Genomic DNA, 24,960 nt, shown 5'->3' with positions numbered 1-24,960 from the left:
TTAAGTAGCTTTTATTATTGTCTCATTAAACTCTTTGAGCCACTCATCTCTACTCCATTCTTCTCTCAAGCACACTTCTAAAATAAAACTTTATTTCCCATAAAATATTTAGGTTTTAAGTAATAAATCTTTATAAGAGAGGAATACATTTTTTCTCAGGTGTCAGGGTTTTACCACTATGAAATTACTTTTCAGTGGAATGAATCATCTACAACTTCTAATAAAGTTCTTTAAACTTATCCTTTAATTATATTGTGACAGAAGGCACCGTATAATTTTTTAAAAGTTCTGTATCTGTGTGTGTGAGCTTAGAGCAAATCAAAGGAGATTCCCTCCCCCAGAAGGATTTTTCTATCAAATATCAACGTCGTCATTTCTAGTTTCAGTGGATAGTAAGAAAAAAATCACTTTTACTTCAAGCACGAAAACTAGTTTCTCCCATTTACTTTTCAACTTCCAAAAGCAAAGATGTCATAGTAAAGGAATGGAGTATTGATACATGGTATAACTTGGATGAACCTTGAAATCACTATGCAAAGTGAAAGAAGCCAGACACAAAAGGTCACATGTTATATGATTCCAGTTATATGAAAATCCAGAATAGTAAATCCTTAGAGACAGAAAGCAAATTGGTGGTTGCCAGGGGTTGGGAAGAGTGGACAACGGAGAGTGAGTGCTTAATGGGTACTGGGTCTCCTTTAGGGGTGATGAAAATATTTTGGAACTAGACAGAGCTGATAGTTCTACAACATTTTGACTACTAAATGCCACTGAATCATACATTTTAAAATGTTAAATTTTATGTGATGTGGATTTCACCTCAATAAAAAAATAACAGCTGTTAAAAAATAATAAGGATACTCATCAAGTGTCATATACAGAAAGCACATTTTCAGTAAGTATTATAAATCAAGAACTCTGTGTTATGCATTTTCTCACAAATCCATCTTTATTATCTGACTCCAATCCAGAGTGACAAGGAGCTGTTCAACCGGTCGCCCTCCTTGGAGAGTAGAGGCACTTACAGTGTCTGCCTGAGACATTTTCCCTTCAGTCTATTGCCAAGTGGTGTCGGGTTTAGCTCTGTAGCATCATTCCCGTCTGTCTCCTTCTGTCCTTTCCCACTACCTCCACTCCTAATTCAGGCCACTCGCTTCCTGGTTTTGTTGTTGCAACAACTTCCTGCCCAAGCATCTGCTATTAGTCAACCCTTCCCATCCATCTTTCTTCCTGGCATCAGTCAAGTCTTCCAAGTTTACAACCTCGGTCAAACTCAGCACTCTGTGGACCATAGACCTTCAGTGACATTCCATCAAGAGCAGAGAAGGTCCTACTCCCCAGACTGCATGCAGGGCCAGCCCCAAAGTTCAGTCTATTTCATCCAGTGGTCACAGACCCTCTCTCCTCTCTGGGGCTGTCTTATGCCACGGCCCAATGTGTGGTCAGACCAAAGTGGCCTATTTGCCCAGGCAGGTAGGGTGCTTTCCCACTGCAGCCCTGCCTTTCTGCTCTCTCTGCCTCTCATCATCTTGACTTGCGGGGCTCCTACCTGGCTTTTGAGGTTTCAATTCCTTGAAATCCAATGACTCTCCTCCCAGAGGCCTTCCATTGGCAGGGCGCCATCACTCCTTCCACTAAATGCTCAGGGTACTTTGGGATACCCTTTGCCTGCCCTTTTCACACTCTGCTAACATCATAATTATATCTGTGCACTTGTAGAGGGTTAGCTATGTGTCCAGAACCACCCACCTGGTGCACTGTGGAGCTAGGATTTAAATCTCGACTTCGCCTGCCCCAAAGACCATGCTCTGAACAATTATCCAATTACTTCCTTCCTATTGATTTTTTGACTTCTCTGTCTTCCCCCCACCGATGCCCACCTGGCACATTGCCATTGTGTATAATAGGTTCCCAACAAATATTTCTAGAATGTGCAGCACTTGTGTCTCTTTTCTAAGAAGTTATATTTTTAAAGGGACTATCCAGTTAACTCTTGTTTAAGAGATAAACAAAGCATGAAAGGATGGAACAGTTCTTAACTTCTGTGTTCTCAATTTTTTATATGTGACCTATGTCACCATTTCCATGGACCTTTTTCTGGTCTTTTCCTCCTCAAGGCCATAGTATTTATGTCTGTGCCACTGATTTTGAACCTAATTATATACTATTTTATGTGATTTCTTTAGTTTTATGCATTTCCGTAGTGTCTGTGCCCCAATGGTAGATGTTCTATCCATTTTGATGAATGAAAAAAATAATGAAAGAATGAAAATCCCTTTTTGGTATATCATAAACAAGTTTTTAAAAAGACACACTTGGGATTATTTTTCTTAGTTTCAGTACTGCCCATCTAGCTATTTGATAAGCTAGCATTTTAGTCTTAACCCATCTGTTATCTTTCATATATTGTCGCTATAACCAGGTGCTCTTCAGTTCAAAAATTATTTAGTTTGCAAAACAATTGGGCATTGCTGTGTTTTTAAAAATTGTCTTGAAGGGAAAACAATCATGTTTTAGGCCATAATTTAAGTAGAATAGTTTTCACATCTGTGGCGTTTGCTAGAAGCAAGCAGCTTAAGTGAAATAAAATATTGAGAAATTTGGAAAGAGAGCCAGACTAAGAGATAAGTTTAATAAGAATTTTGTTTTTTAGGTGCAGCATCCTTTTGACTCCTTCCTATCATTAAATTCTGGGTGTGTTTGGTTGAAAATAAACTTCAAATGGCTTTATTATTTCCAAAAGATGCCAAATTAATGCCATAATCAGTCATTCTAATTTGAATTTAAAAGAGGGATAGGGAGAGAGAGAGTAGTTCTCTAGAAAATAGATTTTTAAAATCCAACTCTATTTAAAGAATTTCAATCCCTTGCCCAGTGGGCAACTTGTTAGGGAGAAAAGGTAGAAATTCTGATGACAGTTATTCCTTTAGCCAGCAAGAAAGAAGTTTCTCCACCCTCCCAGGGTGACACCATAACTATTTGAGAACATCTGAATGAACAACTAGAATGAAGAGCCTGCTGTTGACCTCTCTCCCTCTCTCTTCCTCTCTTCTCTCTGCAGGTTACCTATCTGGGTAAAGTTCCCACCACAGGCATGCAGTTTTTGTCAGGCTGCACAGAAAAGCCAGTCATCGAGCTCTGGAAGAAGCACACACTAGCCCGAGAAGACGTCTTTCCAGCCAACGCTCTCCTGGAGATCCGACCATTCCAAGTGTGGCTCCATCACCTTGACCACAAAGGTGAGGCCACGGTGCACATGGATACCTTCCAGGTGGCCCGCATCGCTTACTGCACGGCCGACCACAACGTGAGCCCCAACATCTTTGCCTGGGTTTACAGGGAGATCAATGATGACCTGTCCTACCAGATGGACTGCCACGCTGTCGAGTGCGAGAGCAAGCTCGAGGCCAAGAAGTTGGCCCATGCCATGATGGAGGCCTTCAAGAAGACTTTCCACAGTATGAAGAGTGATGGCCGGATCCACAGGAACAGCTCCTCTGAAGAGGTTTCCCAGGAATTGGAATCTGATGATGGCTGAATGAACTTAAGATGCTTCAGCAAAGGCAGCATTGGTCAAGGAATTCCAGATGATAGATGAATAAGCAATGATTCAAATTTGGGATGAAAAGACTGCCAAACTATTGGCTGATCAAGCTTTTAAATTCAGAAGAGCAATTCTAAATCTAAAGAAATGTATTATTAAAATAATTACATTACATTGAATTCTTCTGCTGCTGTGACTGTGAGGAGGGTGGGAGTGTGGATGGGGAGGAAAGTTCTAGATTCTCTGTCTTTTTTTTTTTTTTTTCTCATTTCCCAGTGCCTCCCGTAGGAGATCTCCATGCCAATTTTTACTACTCAGGCAAATACACTGCGGCTGTTATTTGATGAACCATTCCAATTTGCCTTATGAAACCCAACAAGAATGTTCGATGCACCTCTAGGATCCCTAGTCATGGGTGTAGGCAGAGCGTGCTGATGCTGGCACGGAGGCCTCAGGGCTAAAGGAACACCTCAGGCTGATCCTGAGAGCTCCTCTCCCATGGCATAGTTCAGACTGTCTCCTCAGTAAGCAAATCAGCACAGCCTTTATCGAGCTTTACAACTAACAACCTGAAAGTTGGCAGTTAATTCACAGTTAAAGATAATGCTTTTATTTACATGAATATATCAAGTAGTACCCTCTTATTGTATTCACTTCATCTATTTTCTTAGAATACTTGCAACTACTAATAACCCCTTACCTTCTCCACTGCATCCACCCTCTTCCCCCTTCCAAGCCATGCCAACATCCCTATGGGGATGGATTCTCAACATACACTGCAGGACACCAAAAGGGAAGAAAATCACCAAGCAGATGAAATACACCACCAGACAAAGTAGGAGTTTAAAACAACCACCACAACAGAAACCTTGGAAAAAGGGAATGAGTTATCAGCAAGTGAACAAAATCCATGGAGGCCGTCCTTTCATCAACTCTGATTTATGGTAACTTATTTAGTGGATGATCCTTTCTGATGAATCTTTCCTGGCAAGCTTCAAATCTGATTTGGTATCACCAAGGAAGCCTTGCCCCCATCACTCAACATTGCACTCAGATAGGGAATGAGATGTATAAACTTGGCTTATCTAGAGAAACCATGTCCATCTTAATCTAAAGGGAAATCTGACCTTGTTGATTTAAAATTGTGATCTCTAGGGTCAGAGTTCCAGTTTGTTTACTGTTTCTAATGAGAAGTTCTCACTAAGAGAGCCTGAGATTTCTCAGTTTCGTGGTTATTTAAATATCATCAACGCAAAGAGTCAACATTAAATGAAATTGAAAGTATTGGTTAAAATACATACATTTAAGGCCGAGAGCAGATGACTAGTTTTCCAGGTAATGCTGCTCCTTCGTTAAAGTCTGTTTTTAATCCTGGTAATGTTAGGGGCACTGGGGCACCTTACAGAAGCCTTAAATGAGAGCTAATCGAATCCAGAGAGCAATGGTGTTGGCGTTGTGGTCTGTGTATCTGTGTGTCCATGTATGCGTTTGTGTGTGTGTACATGTGCCCCTGTGTGTGAGTCCAGTTTTAAGGCATGTAGAATCAGCATGGAGTCATATTGAGGAGAATTCACCTCTTGGAGATATGCTTGTTGCTTTACAACACATGTAAACTATTCTAGCATAAATGCATTCATTCTTTAATAAAAAATATGTTTGCATTAATAAAGCTGAGGAGTTTCATACTTTATATGTCTTTCCTTTTTCAAGTAATGGAAACTTGAAGGACAAAAGAGATCAAATTGAGTCAATAGGGAATTCCACTTAAAAATATGTTACAACTTGGTCGTAAAGAACCCATTCCTTGAATGTATTTTAAAAAATCTTGTTTTGTTTTCTAATGCTCAATTTATATTTAATTACTGCTCCTTAACTGAGATGATAACATGTCAACAGTTGAAATAGTTATTTAGTGGGGTGGACTTATTTCAGAGGAGAATCTTTCAGGACATTTTGCAAATGATCGCTATTTATAAAATCTCACATAAGTCTTGGGAGAACCTGCACTGAAAGGCTGGAAGGTAAACACCAAATGATTCCTTCTGACAGGACTGGTTAAAAATGTCTCCTCCAGGCCATGATTTCTCAGAACAGCCCCATTAATCAGGTGAGGCAGGTGGCCATGGAGCCTGTGTGTCTTGAGCAATGCCCTTCATGGGATCAGCAACAAATATAAAGGTCTCTGAAGTGAAAATATGGTGCCTGCTAAGGAGATGAGCTCAGGTAAGAATTACTACCTAACTCCCCCGATGAAAAAGACATTTTCTCTCCAGTCGAACTTTTCTCAATTTCAGTTTCACGCCATCGTCCTTGAATATTCTTCTAAGGGGGTGGGGAAGAAAGAAAGAACTCAGCCAGAATATATTTCAAAACAATACCATTTTCCTCTCTCACTAAAAGTTGAATCCCAAGTGCCCATTTTTATTGCAGAAAGTATTTGCTGGTATTTTTTCAGAGAACTAAGTGTGATATGCTAAATAATTGGCTCTGATAATATTGGTGTGAGCTTTTGCTTGAGATGATTAGTAAGCAATTTAAAGATAAATGCACAACGACATCTTTCAAATAGCTAATGAAGTCTTTTGGGACAGCCGATACTAATTCCACTCAGAGGGATGATTCAGACTTGCATTATTATTTTTAATGCTTTGTTCTCTCTCTTTCTATACTATGCTTTCTATGCTGGTAGTCACAAGGCACTTTTGTGTACATTAACTCATATGCCCCTCGGAAGGATCCTGTAGGTGGGTGTGGCAGTTACTTTAGAGATGAGGAAACTGAGGTTCAGAGAAGTTACCTAACTTGGCCTACGCAGCACGGCTAGGATGTGTTTGCTGGAGACTAGAACTCTCTGACTTCTGGTCCAGGGCTGTTGCTCTGTGTAGGCAAGATTCACCTCTTTTGGATTTTTTCTTTCCGTTACTCTTAAAACCCTCTAGCTTATTTTAAATGAGCATACTAAACCTCTATAAATAAACATCCTTTTCTATTCATTTTTGAAGTATTTTTGATAGGAATATAGGGAGTTTTAAAAGCAAACAAAGGCCCAAGAAATTTTATTTGAGCACAAATAACATAATATGAGATTTCGGTGGTCAATGGACAAAATCCTCTCTGTACCCCTACAGAACCAAGACGCTTTTTCCCTCCCCTTCAGGACATGTTAAAACTCTGAATCAAATCCTTCTATTACAGGATTCCATAGCATCCTGTAATTTCCCTTCATGTCATTCATTGCAGTTGTCAATTATATATTTGCATAATTATGTGAATATCTGTTTAGGGGGTGTAAGTGTCTTTAAGATGGAGATTTTGTCCCTTTTGATCACGTTTTATTCCCAGCTCCTATCACAGGACCGGGAACCTGGAGGAACTCGATAAGTTTCTGTTAGAAGGATGAATGGAGGGATAGAGACATAGAAGGATTTTGATTTGGCACATCTAGCACAGAATCCTGGAACCCTGGAAGGAACTCTAGAGACTCTCTTGCCCACTTTCTTTAAAGATGAGCAAATGACTTTTTACTGAAGAAAAACATCATCTCTTACCTAATTCCAGCAGGAAGAATAATGTTTGATATAAGCTATATGATGGAAATAGAACCAATGTTATTCCAAGGAAGTAGACAGATGATGTATTTTAAGACACCTGCATTTAGTAGATTGCAGAATTCTTGTACATTTGTTTCTGTTTATTTCTGTCATTGAAAAACAAGAGAGAAAGAGAGAGTGAAGGGGAGGGCATTTTTATTTTCTGACAGTATGAAGCATATGAATTTGACTGGTTTTTCCCTAAATTTATACTTCAGAAATAATTTTTTTTCTTTTGTCTCCTCTTCTGCTTTTTTCTACTTTCCCTTTCCTCCTCTTCCTCTTTTCCTCCTTCAACTATTTAATTATTTGTATGACTACATTCCAGACTTCCTCTGATTTTAGCAGGGAAGATCATATATGCTCTGAATCTGAGATCACATATTTTGATTCATGATCTATTGACAGAAAATTCGACAAGATTTTCAAACACCACAGATTACCCTAAATTACTCTTATTTATTATTATTATTTTTCAGTCAGATCGGACTTGATGACTTTTTAATTTAATTCTTCATAGCTTACTATTTCTTAAGCATTCCGAAAACGTGTGCTATATTCTCATCTCCTAGATATACCCTAGACTAAACTGGAGTAAAGGTGAAGATTCCCATAATTGTCTAATTCTTATTGATCCTCAAGAAACTTTCCTGTTAGCTGCCAGATTTGGCTTTTGGAGTAATTTTATGGGATACATTGTTCGACTTAAGAACTTTGGCTGCTCCTTCTGAAGAGGTTCCAGCTGATAATAATCACCAGAAGAGAACTATGTATGATGCATAAACCCAAGCTTTGAAAGAAAAATAACTGAATAAAGAAAAGGCACTTGCTAAGAGAAAGAAATATCTAAACCATCTTATTTTGAACATTCACAAATAAATTATATTTGTTGAAAATGAATCTAAGACCTGTTCTTTTACACTTGAGCAAAGCTGACATTCACAAAGAGATTTGGGGAAAATGTTTCTTTTGGAATGTACTGGTAAGATTATCTTGGGTTTTGCTTCTGCACCTAAAATCAGTCATTCAAAAATAATCTGAATAGTTTTTACTTGGGAATGTATGGCTTTTACTTAAAAACGTTTTCAATTCCTACTAAGTTTTCAATAGCTTGGCTTGGAGGATACTGTAAGAAGGTACTAATGTGATCTGAAGATGGAATTAGTGAAGTATTGCACGTATCTTCCATGTCTATACCTTCATTTAACAACTATTTTCTTAATAAAAATGTTTTAATCCTCTTATCTCAACATACATATTAGACTGAAGCTGGGTCATTTGAAAACGTTATAAGATTTGTGAAATAAAACGTGATGCTACATGGGACCTGCTTGATTTCAAACCTGTCATTATGTGGCCTTGGTTGCCATTCCAGAATACTCTTTGTCTTTTGGGGGCAAAGCTTAAGAGAAACATTTAAGGAAACACCCACTTGCAAGGAAGAACCAAGACTCGACTCCATTCCAGGGTCACTTTTTTTCTGTTTTTTCTTTGGTGAGGAAGATTAGCCCTGAGCTAACATCTGTTGCCAATCTTCCTCTTTTTGCTGAGAAAGATTGGCCCTGGGCTAACATCTGTGCCCATCTTTCTCTACTTTATATGTGGGATGCCTGCCACAGCATAACCTGATAAGCTGTGCATAAGTCCTTGCCCAGGATCCGAACCTGTGAACCCCGGGCTGCCAAAGCGGAGCGTGCGAACTTAACCACTATGCCACCAGGCCAGACCCCCTCCAGGGTTACTTTTTAATGTAAATTTGGGATCAACCAAGACCAAGGCTCATTACAGCTCTGAACATAGTGGTTCTGATTCCAATTTTGCACAGCAAACAAAATCTAATAATAAATTTCATTATGTTCATAATTGGATTATCTTCATGTAGATGCTATTATGGATATAAAAACATTTTAATTAGGGGGCTTAAGATGGAATTAGACTTTTAATTCAGCCTTTTGCCAAATTATCTTATTGCCTTTCTCCATTTTAATTGCAATGGCTTTTCCTAGAATTTAGTATTGCACTTTTCAAAATTAGTACAGTAAAACCTCATTAATTTAGATAAAACTAATTAGGAATTTGTGGGTTTGGCCTTGAAAAGCTCAAGTTTTATGCTTATTTTTAATAAGGAAGTAAATAGGATGAATAATTTTGTTATTTGAAGTGTTTGTCTACTTGGGAAACACTGCTTCCGCATATTAAAATAACAATTTACTAGACGTAATGTAATTTCAGCATAAGCAGAAGCTGGTACAACTGAAATTGAGGCTTTGATGTGCTGGTTTCTAGCCATTCTTCTTTATTTATCAAAATAGGTTCTCCACTAAGCAACAGATGGTTAATGCAATTCTAGAATTCAGAGCCCTTGAAAGTAATAAAATTCCTTTTCTTTCAAAATACTCACCATTCACATACATCTTTACTTTCCATTAGTAGCAATGTTTGGTCTTACTAACCATAACCCCCCCACCAAAACCTAAAGTGACTAACTGCCTGCTTCTCATAGAAACATTGCTATCAAAATAATTGAAATGGAAATTATTTTCTGATCATCAAGCTTTAGTGATTTTCTCTTTGCTACCATTTTTTTTTTTAATTTTCAAGACACTAGATTATTGTGGATCACCTTAAGAAGCTCAGTAACTCATCAAGATCATATAAGAAGTCAATTATGACCAATTATGTTTAGTGCTACGGTTTGTAGTTAAAGTTTAGCATTTTATAATTTTTCAGATCTGTGAATGTGTTTATGATTTGCAGTGATCCACTACCAAATAATCTGATCAGCATGTTAGCTCCATCTGAGTGGTGTGTGAGATTCTGAGGGTGACTGCCCACAGGGTGGAGACTTGCCCAAGAGCACGTGATAGAGAAGACTAGGCAGGCAGCATTGGAAACCAGCACATGTTCCTCCAGCAGAGCTTGTGCCTTGGCCTGGGGCAGTGGTGTCAGTCCAGAGGAAGAGGTACCTTTGGCAATCCATCAGCCAAGAGGGATGCCTTTGTGTAATTATCTTCCCAGAAGGTAGATAATTTTTCTATCAGGGTAGAAACTTTTTCTACAATTCACCTTAAAATAGCAGCCATGAATTTTACCAGTATCTTGGTTCTTAATGTATGTATTTTCAGACACGTGAAATGTCAAACGCTGGACACTTTTCCCTCCCCCACATCTTTCACAGACCAAAAGTCGGCACATGAGGACCACTGGCGACCTTAGAGGGCCCATCAGTAACTCTTAAGATCGCATTTTGGAGAAGAGCCATGTGATCTAAAGTTACCAAAATTTTAGACTCAGAATTGAAACAACTGTGAGCTTTGAGTCATCATATTCTAAGTGCTATTGTATGAAAAATTATATTTTAAGGAATCAAAATCATTGTTTCCTTAGAGCCATTTCTTCTCTATTACTCTTGAAGGAAAAGTGTGATGCATCCCTCACATTAGGCAGTCTCAGAAAAACGGAAGAAGAATTAGTTCTGGTTGACCCCAGGAATGCCAGAAAGCCCTGGAACGTGAGGGTAAAACCTGGCATGAGATGAACCTCTGAGGCAGAAGTCTTACTTATTTCTTCTTCCATCTCAATCCTACCGTTGACACAAGAATTTTCCACGCTCAGAGGTGTCATGGCAGGAGGGGGCCAATGTCAAAGAGTAGCAGCTCCCAAAGAAAGGAGGAAAGAGCCCTGCGTCACCCACAATTTGGTTTCAGTCAGACAAGCTCTGTGCCCTCAAATCCCTTCTGGACGTGCGACATTGGTCTTTTGTCTGCAAAATGCCTCCTGAGAGCACCACATCCCCCATAGGCCATAGTAACAGGAAGTTCTCGGGACTACTCTTCTATTTCCAGGCAAGGAAAGAGAATAGTTTCTTGTCTGAACACAGAATCTCCACCCCAACACTCTTCAAGACCAGAGCCCCTACTGTTCTAAAACTCAAATTTGATTGTGCCAGACTTCTGCTTAAAATCTTTTTGTGGTCTCCTCATTGTCTGCAAGAGAAACTAATTAATGTCCTTCGCCGTTAATTTTATACGTTAGCATGATAAACAAGCTTCCTAGCAGGCTGGTTCCCACCTGCCATTCCAGGGTGTGGTTTAAATTCTTATTCAGTATTGCCCTGGGCAAAGAACTTAGCATCTCGGCCCTCAGTTTCCTTATCTGTAAAATGAGAACAGGTGCCTAACTCATAGAGCTGCAGTGAGAATTAAACGAGTGAATATATGTGAAGCACTTAGCCCAGGTCTGGTGCCTTGCAAGTGTTCAGTTAATGCTGCTAGTTTGGGGTTTTCATTTTCACCTCTCCCTCCTCTGCAGGGACCTGTTGGATAGCCAAAAAAGTTCTTTGCAATTCCGCAAAGGGGCCGGACTCTGGGCACTGGCATGCCCTGCTCCTATGTCATACAATGCCCCCCCCCCTTTGCTGATTTGGCTCCTTCTTCCAGGCCCCTACAGACTTCTGAAGACACCTCAACCACTGTCTTGACACAAGGCTATTATTTGCTTCTAAGTCTTCCTCACCCCTGACCTGAGAGTTCCTAGAGCATTACTGTCCTGTAGATCTATATTGCCAGCCACATGTGTAATTTAAAGATTTCTAGCAGCCAAATTAAAAAAGTTAAACAGAGAAATTAATTTTCATAATATACTTTATTTAACCCAAATACCCAAAATATTATCATTTCAACACATAATCAATACATAATGCATTAATGAGATACTTCACATTCTTATATACAGTCTTTGTTATCTTTGATATTTAATATATATTTTACACTCTACAGTACATCAAGTGCTCAATAGCCAGGTCTGACTAGTGCTACTGCAGGAGACTACACAGTCCAAGAAGGTGAGAACTATGGATTGATCCTCTCTGCATCGACAGAGCCCATCTCAGTGGCTGAGACACTCGTAAATGCTTGTTTAATGAACAAAATGGTGACTGTGAACAACTCCACCAGGTGTGTCAGTGTATCAGTTTGCTAGGGCTGCTGTAACAAAGTGCCACAAACTGGGTGATTTAAACAACTGTGGCCTCACGGTTCTGGAAGCTAGAAGGCCGAGATCCAGGTTTTGACAGGGTTGTTTCCTTCTGAGGCTGTGAGTGAAAATCTGCTCAATGCCCTCTGGTGGTTTTCTGACCATCATCTTTAGTGTTCCTTGGCTTCTGCACCATCATCTTGCTCTGTCTTCATGTTCATGTGGCTGCCTTCTGTGTGTGTGCGCATGTGTGTGTCTGTCTCCAAAATTTCCCCCTTTTATAAGCACACCAGTCGTATTGAATTAGGACCTCATCTTCACTAATTACATCTGCAATGACCCTATTTCCAAATAAGGTCACATTCTGAGATACTGGATGCTTGGGATTGGGACTTCAACATATGAATTTGTGTGGGGAGAACACAATTCAACCCATAACTATATAGCAGGTAGTAAGATTGAGTTGTACTTCAGAGCTCATGGCTTAGACAGGCAGAGCAGGGCTTCACCTCAAATTGTTCAACTCCAAATTCAACACTTTTTCTGCTCCTGCCCCTGTGGGGAGCCCTCCTTGTCTGTGCTCAGTTTGTCATGGCCAGCCAGGGTTGTGGTTGGGTTATCAAGACAAAGCAGACAGTTCTTTGAAGTATATTTTGTTTTCTTTCTTTCTTTTTTTTTTGTGAGGAAGATCGGCCCTGAGCTAACATCTGCCAATCATCCTCTTTTTTGCTGAGGAAGACTGGTCCTGGGCTAACATCCATGCCCATCTTCCTCTACTCTATATGGGACGCCGCCACAGCATGGCTTGATAAGCCGTTCGTCGGTGTGCACCTGGGATCCGAACCGGCAAACCCCGGGCCGCCACAGCAGAGTGCGCGCGCTTAACTGCTTGTGCCACCGGGCCGGTCCCTGAAGTATATTTTCATGCAAATTTTTTGAATTTCCTTGTGAAATAAAATTAACATGGCTCTTAAGTACACATGCATTTCAAGGAGATGAAATTCCCCTGAATTTGCCTCCTCCATCTTCCATTTCTCTATTATAATTGTTTCCTTTTATTGTCTTCGTGTCTGGTAATCACCGTTTTTGGTTGTTTGCTGAGGGAAATGAGGTTGTGAGGGAAAAGCAGTTTGAGAACTAAAGAAATAAGGAGGTTTGAAGCAGGCGGGATGGCCCTTTCTGTGTGTGACAAGGTTGGCCAACTCTTAGGGCCAAGTTTTCCAAGCTGGGCCAACCCTGGTCTAAGCCAATGCCCACAACTCCCTTCATGGAGTCTCTTGTGCTTTTCCTTGGGAATTGGTGTTTTGTAGGCATTTCAGTATGATTCAACTAAAATCCCCACAAAGAGAAGAAGCCTTTGAAGGCCAGAATTTGGGATTTGCCAGTAACCCAGGGATTGTGGTGCGTTTCTGGGTCTGCAGCTCCAGGTCATGTGGCTGTGTCTCACTTTGTCTTGTAAGCGTGTGCTCCGTGCCACACCGAAGAATCAGATTCCTCTGCCTCATTGTGGAAGAACATCTTCCCCCAGCATTTAAATAACAGCTTCAATGCCACTCTGTTAAGATAAGCCCATACCGGTATTTGATGGGTCAGCAACCAAGGAACTTCTGTGCAGCTGGGAGAATCTATTACTAAAAATTATTTTCCAGACTGATTATTCAATTCTTTATTTTAAAGGTCAGACTCTGTTATATTATGATTCAAGATTCCCTTTTATAAATTGCCTTTTTCTCCATAATGGGCTACCACGAGAGGACTTGCAAAACTTTTTCTTTCTCCTTTTCTCTGAAAAATTAATGAGCCTTGCAATTTCTTTCAACTTAATAGTTTTGGTAGTGCTAAGGTTTCTCTTTGTTTTTAGGCAAATCCAACTGACACTATAATATAGCTAGTCTGACACTATAATGTAGCTGTCTTAGGAGATATTGAAGCATTAGGACATGGGATTTGAAACACTATGTTCTAGGCTTTCCTTTTCAGCCTCAAAATATCCTAGACAAGGAGCTCGGGAAACATATTGGCAAGTTCTTTCTGAATATGTTCCTGGAGAGACAGGTGCAAGATGGTGATTAACAACTTATTTAATTCATGTTCAACACTGTCCATTAGTTGCTCCATAGACTCCACCAAAGGGAGGGGCTGAGGGGTGGAGGTTAAAGAGAGAAGAGGATTTTGAAAGAACCAAAATAATAAGAGCTAATACTTTTGAGCATGTACAAGATGCAAGACACTTTGAATACATCATCTCATTTAATCCTCACAGAACCCTATGTGTTCAGAATTATTATTCCCTCATTATGGATGAAGAGTTGATTTTGAAAAAGCTTAAGAAAGTTGGCTGAAGTCCACAATTACTAGGAAGCAGAGCTAGGACTGTATTCATGACATTCTGATCCCAAAGCCTATGATTTACCTACATGCTCCAAGGGCATTCCTGAATCAGTCCCATCCTGCAATAGTCCAACCACATGGCCTCTGTGTCTCCCAGATTGGGTCTGAAAGTTTACCAACAGATCAGAGTGCCTCGTGCTCGGTTCCAGCTCAGACCCGAGAACCTAATGTTCTGTCTGTGCAGCTATTGATGCGCCAGCCACTGGTGACTTTTCTCAGCCTCATCCCCAACACTTGTGCTTCCAGTGAGCTCCAGAAGGAATCCCCAGTGTGGCCTCTCTGCACAAAAGCACAATACATAACTTCCCTTGGACGATTTTGATGGTTCTTTTTGGTCCCTTCCCTGACACTCAAATATGTTTCCCTAGTCCAGTCAGAAAATGCATTTCATTCCTCCTTTCCTTCTATGCACATCAAGAATCTGAACCTTGAGCCCTAATCATTTGAGATTTAAATGAGATAAAAATAAAAGCAAACATTTATTGAGCACTTACCATGCTATTAGACTTTAAGTTTTTCCTGTCATTTTCTAATTTTATGCTCTACGAAACCTATATGCAGAGGGAACAATTATTATTTTTATTTTATATCTGAGGGATGTTAAGTTTAGAGAACTGTTAGCTAAATGTCACCATCCTAGGGAGGCAGTTTGACTCCTGAGTCTGTGCATCTTATCCAGCCTCTCACGGAAGTAAAGGCACTTGGCCTAGTGCCTGGCACAGGGCATGCTCAGTCCAGGTAAGTCACAAAGATGTTTCTGCAGCCTTGCTCTCTCCTTAGCCACTCCTATGAAGCCAGCACCTTTCTTCTAGGTAAAATAAATTGTATCTGGGAGCCCACTTCAAAGCTTTCATTCCTCAAGGACAGAAGAATGAGAAGAAATCTACCAATGTTTGGGCACCTCTACATAGTACCTATTTTAATACCAGGTGGTGTTAAAATTTTTTCAGATGAAAATATTGAGACCCAGAGAAATTAAATGATTTCTCCCACTTTACATAAAGGTAGACTGAGACCCAAGATGCTCCTCCCAATTTTTTATATGCTGGGCACCTTCTATGACCTGGCAGAGATTATCTCTAAATTATTAGGGCAATGAGTGTCTAATATACACCGTTCTTTTTATGTTTCCTTAAAAATTTCATTTTTCAGACAAAATCGTCCCATTTGTAACAACATGGATGGGCCTGGAGGGTATTATGTTAAGTAAAGTAAGCCAGAAGGAGAAAGACAAACACTGTATGATCTCACTCATATGTGGAATATAAACCAACACATGGACAGAGAAAACTGTATTGTGGTTACCAGGGGCAATGGGGGGGGGGTGGGCACAAGGGGTGAAGGGAGTCATATATACGGTGATGGACAAACAAAAATGTACAACCCCAAATTTCACAATGTTAAAAACTATTAAAACATCAATAAAAAAATTTAAAAAAAATTTCATTTTTCATCTGGGAGTTCAATAATGGAAACACAAAATCCATCATGAATCAGGACTCTAGGGGTGGGGAGCTGCCATATGTGTATCGTGTTTGGTGCTACTATCCAAATAATTAGAATATACAAAAAGGAAAAGAAATACTAAATACTGAAACTGTACTGAACATAGTTGGATCTTAACAGTTGGATCTTTGATTGTTTCCCAGACTCTTTCACTATTGTAAATATTTCATGCACTGCCATTTAATCAAACATACATTTACTCTGATAAACCTTGAATGGTATAATGGTAATTTTCATAACTTCACTCAAAATGTAAGCCATTGTATCATAAGTATTGTTCAGTGTTTAAAACCCTACAATTTTCAGGGCCTATTATCTCTATCTGCCATCAGTATTTTTGTACATATCAGCCTGAGAATGTACTCCTGTTCTTTGGTATTATCTCCTTGTCATTTTCATCTTTGGTTTCTCAATTTTAAGTGAGGATGTTGATATTTACAACCAGATTGTTATTCCAGGGGGAGAAATCGCAGCTCTGGCTTTATTTTGTGCCATTCTGTTCTATAACTTGATTTCATAATCTAAGAAAACATGTTTATAATAGAGAAGAAAGTAGTAGTCTTAACATGTTATTGTGTCAAGAGTAACCTTCTCATGTAGATGTGATCAGGGAATGATTATTCCTTCCAAAATTTTCCTCATGTTTACTAAAGAACATCTAATATATATGATTACATGTTTTCCTATATATATATATATATACACACATATGATTCATTTAAGAATTACTTCTGTTGCTCTTTAATTTTTGGAAAAAAATACAAACACAATGTTGATTTCCCTGGTGAAGATTTTTCCCAGAAGACACAATATAGTATGAGATATTCACTAACAGCAGGTAATATACAAAGCCATTTCTACTAAAAAATATACCATCTAGAAAAGAAAATAATTTGTGCAAATGCATCTCAGTATGACTGTGTTATCCCAGGTTAATGATGATGGTAATTGCATCATAAAGTAGTTTTTTAGTAGGAAGTGGAAGAACGTTTGGAAAGAACTGTTATGGCTAGCCTTTGGTTAAATTTTCTGGCAACAGCTTCATGCAGAGAGATTGAACCAAGACTGTGTCACTGTTTCTAGGTGCTGGATAGAATGCAGGAAGAGGGATAGAGGGAGACTTGAGTCTTAATATAACTGAGAAAACTGTTTCTTAGAGTTGTCCTTAAATAAACCCACAATGAGCTGACTCAGTCCTGTTGTTCCCTGTGCCTCAGTGTCCTGATCATTTCTCATATACTCACACCAATGGCCTTTGCACATGTTGTTCCCTCTGCCTGGAGCAATGCCAACTCCCCATCCTCAGTCCCTCAGTCTTAAACCCAACCCCTATGGCATAGATAATATGTTTTCAGCCATTAAAAGAGTGGCCAAATGTCCCACATTGAATTCTACTTGTGTAGCGCTGTGACTATTTTCTTCCTAGCACTTACCATAATGGTAATTGTGCTTCTATTGGCATACTACATGAATAACGGCTGTCTGTTCCCTGCTATATTGCAAGTTCCCTATGTGCCTACCACAATGCCTGCCACTTAGACGGGACCCATAAATAGTTTCTGAATGAATTAATGACTTGGCTTTAGAGTAGTGACGACTGTGGCCTTGGACCACCTTCCTGAGGTTCACCGCTAGTCTCGCTAAGCAGCAGTGGCTGGGTTGGTGGGATGGCATGCTTTGCTGGCTGCATTCAAGCATGGTCGGTGATCATGGAACAGAGATTTAATCTGTATGAAACTATCTGGGCTGTGTGGGGATCAAAGTCTGAGGGATTAGAGCAACTGATTCCTTAATCAACAGGGTCAGAATGACTTCAAAGAGATTTCTTCATGGGAAAGATTGGGTAAGAGTGCAGAGAAGGGTCAAAGCCTGGATGGAGGAGACGTCAAATCTTCTGTTCTGACTTTATGAAGCTCTGTTTCTACCACATTGCAAATGTTTCTAGTTTAGTTACAGGCATGTGCCCAAAGAGAACAGTAAGGACTAGAATTACAAGTTTCAAGAACTAGGAAAGGCCTTGGGAAATGGTTTAACACTTTTTTCCCAGAAGGAGACCTAGAGAAATCAAGTGACTTGTGCATGATCCCTGGGCTAGTGACAGAGTCAGGTCTGGAATCCAACATTCTTTCCATGAGGCTAGACTCCTGCTTTTTATGATAGCAAGTCTGCCTGGGGCCACTCTCTCATATGCCCTGCCACCTAGAAGAAGGGTGACCTGGGCAAGTCATTGAACCTTTTGGGATCTCAGGTTTTGATTTTCCATGTACAAAATAATGGGCCATACTAGATAATGTCTAAAGAAACTCTGAATTTTTGATCATTTGTTATTCTACACTAACCCTCTGCTCTTCCCAAACTGTGTGATTCCTTGCACATCCTTTCTAAACCAAAGCCCTGTACTACAACAGTAGGATGTAGAAGTTCAACACTAATAATAAATAGTGTTTGTATAGCACTTACAATATGCTAGACACTGTTCTGTGTTACAAATTTTAAGTAATCTAATCCTCACTGTGACCTTATAGGAAACACTATTATTTATTTACTCCAATTTTACAGATGAGGAAGCTGATACCCAGAAAACTTAACTTGTTGTATCCAAGGTCTCACAGATCCTGAGAGGCAGGACTAGGATTTGAACCCAGGCAGCCTGGCCCCAGAGTTTGTGCTGACTTGGTTTAGAGACAACTAACCTGTACAAAGTGGACTTCATCTTTTATATTTATTTGTTTTTTATATTACTCCTTTTCCAAAAAGTTTTGAAGTGCCTTACAGATGTACACACTATACCACATACAAAATATATGAGTAAATAAGGAGGAGGGAAAATTGATAGGCAAGGTCAATACCAAAAATCTTCTGAATGCTACTAAATGTGGGCTCATACTTGGTCCTTGGTGTCCTGGTAGTGAATGCAAAAAAATAAAATAAAATAACCTGGAAACCTCCATCCATCTGAGACAAGATTTGGAAAAACTCTTTTTAAGAATTTCCATTGAGTTGTAGGAGTTTCTTATATATTTTGGAGATTAACCCCTTATCAGTGATGTGGTTTGCAAATATTTTCTTCCTTTCCAGAGGTTGCTTTTTCCCTCTGTTGATTGCTTCCTTTGCTGAGCAGAAGATTTTTAGTTTCATGTACTCCCACTTGTTTATTTTTGTTTTTGTTGCCTGTACTTTGGGCTCCATATCCACAAAACCATTGCCAAGACCAATATCATGAAGGTTTTCTGCCATGTTTTCTTCTAGGAGTTTTACAATTTCAGTTCTTACGTTTAAGTCTTTGAGTTGATTTTTGTGTATGGTGTAAGATAAAGGTTTAATTTTGCCCTTTTGGATGTGGATATACAGTTTTTCTAACAACATTTGTTGAAGAGACTATCCTTGCCCATTGTGTATTCTTGGCACCCTTGTCAAAGACCATTTCTTCTTATTTTGAATGATAATAAAATTTGTCAATATTTGATTCTTCCTCCTTTCTCTTCCCTCCTCTTCACCATCTAACTTTTTTTTTTTTTAAACAAGGGAACTTTTTTTTTTTCATGAGGAAGATCAACCCTGAGCTAACATCCATGCCAATCCTCCTCTTTTTGCTGAGGAAGACCGGCTCTGACTCACATCTATTGCCAATCCTCCTCCTCTTTTATCCCCCAAAGCCCCAGTAGATAGTTATATGTCACAGTTGCACATCCTTCTAGTTGCTGTATGTGGGACGCCGCCTCAGCATGGCTGGAGAAGCGGTGCATCGGTGCGCACCTGGGATCCGAACCCGGGTCGCCAGTAGCGGAGCGCGCGCACTTAACCGCTAAGCCACGGGGCCGGACCCTCACCAATTAAAATTAAAATAATTTTAATTGAATATATTATTTTTCTCAGGTTTTACTTTTATATCTTTAAATATATACTTATATCCCTATTACTTGATTTATGAGTTTTAAATACTCTACTTTGACCACAAACTATAAAATAATTGGAAAGTAACATATTTATATATCTATCCCACATTTTCTCCAATTTCTTCTCTTGGCTTCTAATCATTTCAATTCCATATTGATGTTTATTATATGTACAGATTGTTCTACACCCATAATTTGTCTCTGGCAAAGCCCCGTAGTTCAGAATATTTAAAGCTTACCTTGAATTCTTTTCCTATCATTTTTCCCTTCAAATATATTATTTTCTGAAGGGTTTTTTTTTAAATCAAGAAATTTCTTTAGGAAGAGTTAATGAGAGTTTTATTCCCTGAGTTCTTACATGTCCAGAATTTTTGTAACCTTTGCTTTTGAATGGCAATGTATCTTGTTATAAAATTTGTGTTAAATGTTTTCTTTCATTGAGGAGTTTGTGGAGAGTACTCAGCTGCCTTCTTGCACTGATTATCTTCTAGGGGGTGATGTGGAATGATAAGATGGTATGTGGCCAGCCAGATTTCCCCTCTTATGGTGATGAGATTTTTTGATTGGCTGCCTAAATGCTTCTTTATGGCAAAGATAAATAATTTGTCCTTGATATCCTTAGTTTCGATGTTGACTTCCTATTCCAGTATTCACTGAGACGTAGTCAAACCCTTCAATCTGTAGAGACATATTTTCTTATATTTTGTGAAAATTTTCTTTAAATATATCATTAATTTTTTTTTCTCTTTTGCCATATGGATTCTCTTCTGTGGGAACATCAATTAAACTTTTTAAACTTTGTCTCCATCTTAATTTTGTTTTACTTGTTTTTTCGCAGTCCAATGTTCTCCACATTCTGCTGCATTTTCCTTCATGTTGCTCTAAAATGGACTTCCTTTTTTTTTTTTAGTGCAGTAACATTGGTTTATAACACTGTATACATTTCAGGTACACATTATTATACTTCTATTTCTGTATAGATTACATCATGTTCACCACACAAATACTAATTACAATTCATCACCATACACATGTGCCTAATTATCCCTTTCTCCTTCCTCCCTCCCCTCTTCCCCTACGGTAACCACCAATCCAATCTCTGTCTCTTATGTGTTTATTTGTTATTGTTTTTATCTTCTCCTTATGAGTGAGATCATACAGTATTTGACCTTCTCCCTCTGACTTATTTCGCTTAGCATAATACCCTCAATGTCCATCCATGTTGTCACAAATGGCTGGATTTCGTTGTTTCTTACGGCTGAGTAGTATTCCATTGTGTATACATACCACATCTTTTTCATCCATTCATCCCTTGATGGGCACTTAGGTTGCTTCCAAGTCTTGGCTATTGTGAATAATGCTGCAATGAACACAGGGGTGCTGTTTCTTTATGCATTGGTGTTTTCACGTTCTTTGGATAAATATCCAGCAGTGAATAGCTGGATCGTACGGTAGTTCCATCCTTAATTTTTTGAGAAATCTCCATACTGTTTTCCATAGTGGCTACACCAGTTTGCACTCCCACCAGCAGTGTATGAGAGTTCCTTTCTGTCCACATCCTCTCCAACACTTGCTGTTTCCTGTGTTGTTCATTATAGCCTTAGAATGGACTTCCTTTTAGGATTAGTTTTGTTCTTTTGGTTCTTTTTTTTGGGTTTTATTTCATCTTTTCTTTTTCCTCTTCCTATATTTTCCCTAAACTCTTTTATCACAGCTTTGAGATCCTGTTTTATAGAGGCAATAGCTTAAGTTTTTCTTTTTTTAAGTTCATGATAATATGTTCACTTATAGTTTTAGTCGGCTGTTTGTCTATATAACTCTGATGAGTATATACTCATCTGCCATTTTTTTCCTGTTCCTTTTTGTATTAGTCAGGTTGAGCTGCCATAACAAAATACCATTGACTGGATGGCTTAACAGAAACAGAAATCTATCTGCTCACAGTTGTGGAGGCTGGAAGTCGGAGATCAGGGTGCCAACATGGTCAAGTTCTGGTTAGGACTCTCTTCCTGGCTTGCAGATGGCCACCTTCTTACTCTATCTTCACATAAAAGATGTGACGGCAGAGAGAGAGAGAGAGCAAGCTCTCTGCTGTCTCTTCTTATAAGGGCACTAATGTCATCATGAGGGCCCCACCCTCAAGACATCATCTAAACCTAATTACCTGCCAAAGGCCCCGTCTTCAAATACCACCACCTTGAGGGTTGGGGCTTCAACATATGAATTTAGGGTGGGGCAGAGGACACAAACATTCAGTCCATAACTCTTTCCTTCCTTTCTTTTGTAACATCTTTGTATATACCATACTTGTTCATTTCTAACTTTGTAGAGAGTATAAAGTGTCTCAGTGTGGCTTGCAGAATCCTGGCAGTCCCTGAGAATGTTTTTAGGGGGACTGCAAGGTCAAAACTGTTTTGATAACAATGCTAAAACCTTATTTACTTTTTCATTGCTTTGACACTTGTACCAGTGGTGCAAATGCAATGGTGATTTAAACTGCTGGTGCCTTAGCATGAATTAAGGCGTTAACACCAAAAGGTACTGGCGGTCATTATAGTCTTCACAGCCACAAACTCGCACTTAAAAAAAATTCTCAGTTTTAGTTTTCTGTAAGAATGTTCTTCATAAAGCAGCAATCATTGTTAATTTTACCAAATCTTGTCCTTTGAGTATATGTCTTCATAATATTCTGCACAATGAAATGGGAATTACACACAAAGCACTTCTGTTGAATATGAAAGTAGGGTGGTTGTCTCAAAGAAAATGAACTCCTTGTACGTAGAATACCATCTTTACATGAAAGAATAACTGACAGAGAAACTAAGGTTATTCAGATTTGAGCATTTGGCAGATATTTTCCTGAAAATGAATCAAGTGAGCCTGTCACATCAAAGAAGACGAGTGACAATGTTTGTTGCCAATGGAAAAAAACAAACTTTCAAGAAAGAATTAGAATTTTGGAAAAACTTCATTCAGCATTCTGAGCTTGACATCTTCCCACAACTTAATGACTTTTCTTATGGGTTCAGTAGTGATGTTAACAATATGATTTCCCAGTATTGCACAATAAAATGTGTCAACATTTAAAATACCTGCATTATTCAGTGAACCAAATGATCAATGTGTGATGTTACAAAATCATGCAGGGGTAAAAGATTCATTCACAGTACAAGTGAGACCAATGGATTTTAATGTAATAGAGTAAGAAAACTTCATTGTTGTGGTTTCATATTCCACACTGAAACTACAACTTTTCAAGTTTTGTCAAGTTTTTTGTATTAAAGAAGAATTTCCGCAATTATTTTAAAAGGTTTATATTAAAATGCTGCTCCTTTTCCAACTGCATATTGTGTAAGGCCAGATTTTCTTCATATACTTCAACCGAAATAACATCTCAACAGATTGAATGCAGAAGCAGATATTAGAAGCCAGCTTTTTTCTATTAATCCAGACACTAAAAGATGTGAAAAATGTAAAACAACGCCACTCTTCTCACTAGATTTTTTTTTGGTCCAGAAAATATAGTAATATTTCATTAAAAATTTCTTATTCATGTTAGAATTTAATGGGTTTATTATTAATTTTAAATGAATTAATAATTTTTTAAACCCCTTGGTGTTTATTTCTAACACGTAAATGTTAATTAATAGAGCCCACAAAAACAAAAGTTCTTTGGGATCCTTAATAATTTTTAAAGTATGACAAGGTCCTGAGACTGAAAAGTTGGAGATCTGCTGGTATAGTTGTTAACAGCATGGACTCTGGGGCCAGATTGTCTGGTTCAAAACTCTGACTACCCCTTTCTAATTACAAGACCATGGGCAACATACTTAACTCCACTTGGTTTTTTAACCTCTCTGTGCTTCAGTTTCCTTATCTGTCAAATCGGGATAATAGGAGACCCTAACTCATAAGGTTGTGGTGAGGATCAAACATACGTAACATGCCTAGCATGGTCCTGACACTAATATGATCTATATGTGTTCCTGTGAGATTCCTAATACTAATAATCATATCATCATTACTCAGATTTGAGTGACACTATTGTTTTTGAACAGCTATTTTACAAAATTTATTAAGGAAGGATCAAACTACATGCCATAAGCTAGTGGAAATTCTCATAATTCAAGGTTATGTACATGAGTTCCTTTAAGTTTTTGCTCCTTCCCAGCTGAGATGAATTTTATCTAGTTTCATGACGAATTTTGAATTTCACTTTAATACTCATTCTCTCATTTTTCTTGCCACTTTTGGGACATTTTCAGGAAGAAAATTTGAGACAAACAAGTAAATCTTTACTCCAGATATAAGACTAAGCATTTGTTTTAATATTAGCAAATTCTGTGTTAGCACAACTCATGGATTACATTATTTTCACATTCTGAATATGTGTTTTGAGCTGCTGAAAAGACAGACACCATAGGAAAAGAGTGATATAAAGATTTTCTCTTATTATTACATGATGTTTGCAGCTCGATACTCTTCTCTCACCGAACTAAGGATAATGTATGACCTAAAGTGGTTTCAGCTTATGTCACCGTCTTCTAGGTCTAGCCACATGTATCCTATGGAAACAGCAAAGCAAAGCAAACATTTTCTTCCAAAGAACTCTGTCTTCTGATCTTCATTCCAAGAGTTCCACATTGTATATCTCCTTCTCTTTCCCAGAAATCACATCATTCATCTGACCTCGGCTATATCTCTCCCAGCAAGATACATATGAAGAATGGAAAAGAAATGATTTGGAAACATTTAAAGGGAAAAGAAAAATTGGATGATTTTGAGAAAGATATTTAACCGAAATAACTTCACTCGTTTATATACCTTTGTTTTTCTCTGGTGTTTCAGACTTAGCAAACATGGTTTTAATTTTGAATACTACCTGTTATTAAATGATTTTCCACCAAACCAAAAAAAACGAATACATAATGGATTCCAGCTTCAGTGCAGCTTCAAGAAACACGAGATATTTCAGAGCCCTGGAGGATAATGAAATGCTAGAAAAACTTCAAAGCAAACCTCCAAGAAGAAATGCTCAAATTCACATCTTGAGCTCTCT

General features: G+C 38.6%; 1 protein-coding gene across 1 annotated transcript in view; it reads left to right on the top strand.

Annotated features, from left to right (window-relative positions):
- Positions 1-5,213, top strand: part of PID1 (phosphotyrosine interaction domain containing 1) — a 220,782-nt gene extending 215,569 nt beyond the window's left edge. Inside the window, exon 3 of the mRNA XM_058533143.1 lies at positions 3,062-5,213. Within this exon, the coding sequence (XP_058389126.1) occupies positions 3,062-3,538 (477 nt within the window). The 3' untranslated portion in view covers positions 3,539-5,213. The remainder of the gene's footprint in view (positions 1-3,061) is intronic.
- Positions 5,214-24,960: the final 19,747 nt, after the last annotated feature.

Source organism: Diceros bicornis, chromosome 37, assembly GCF_020826845.1.
Source record: "Diceros bicornis minor isolate mBicDic1 chromosome 37, mDicBic1.mat.cur, whole genome shotgun sequence".
Classification (NCBI taxonomy): domain Eukaryota; kingdom Metazoa; phylum Chordata; class Mammalia; order Perissodactyla; family Rhinocerotidae; genus Diceros; species Diceros bicornis.
Note: the sequence above shows the minus strand (reverse complement) of the source record. Positions and strands in the feature narration are given on the sequence as shown.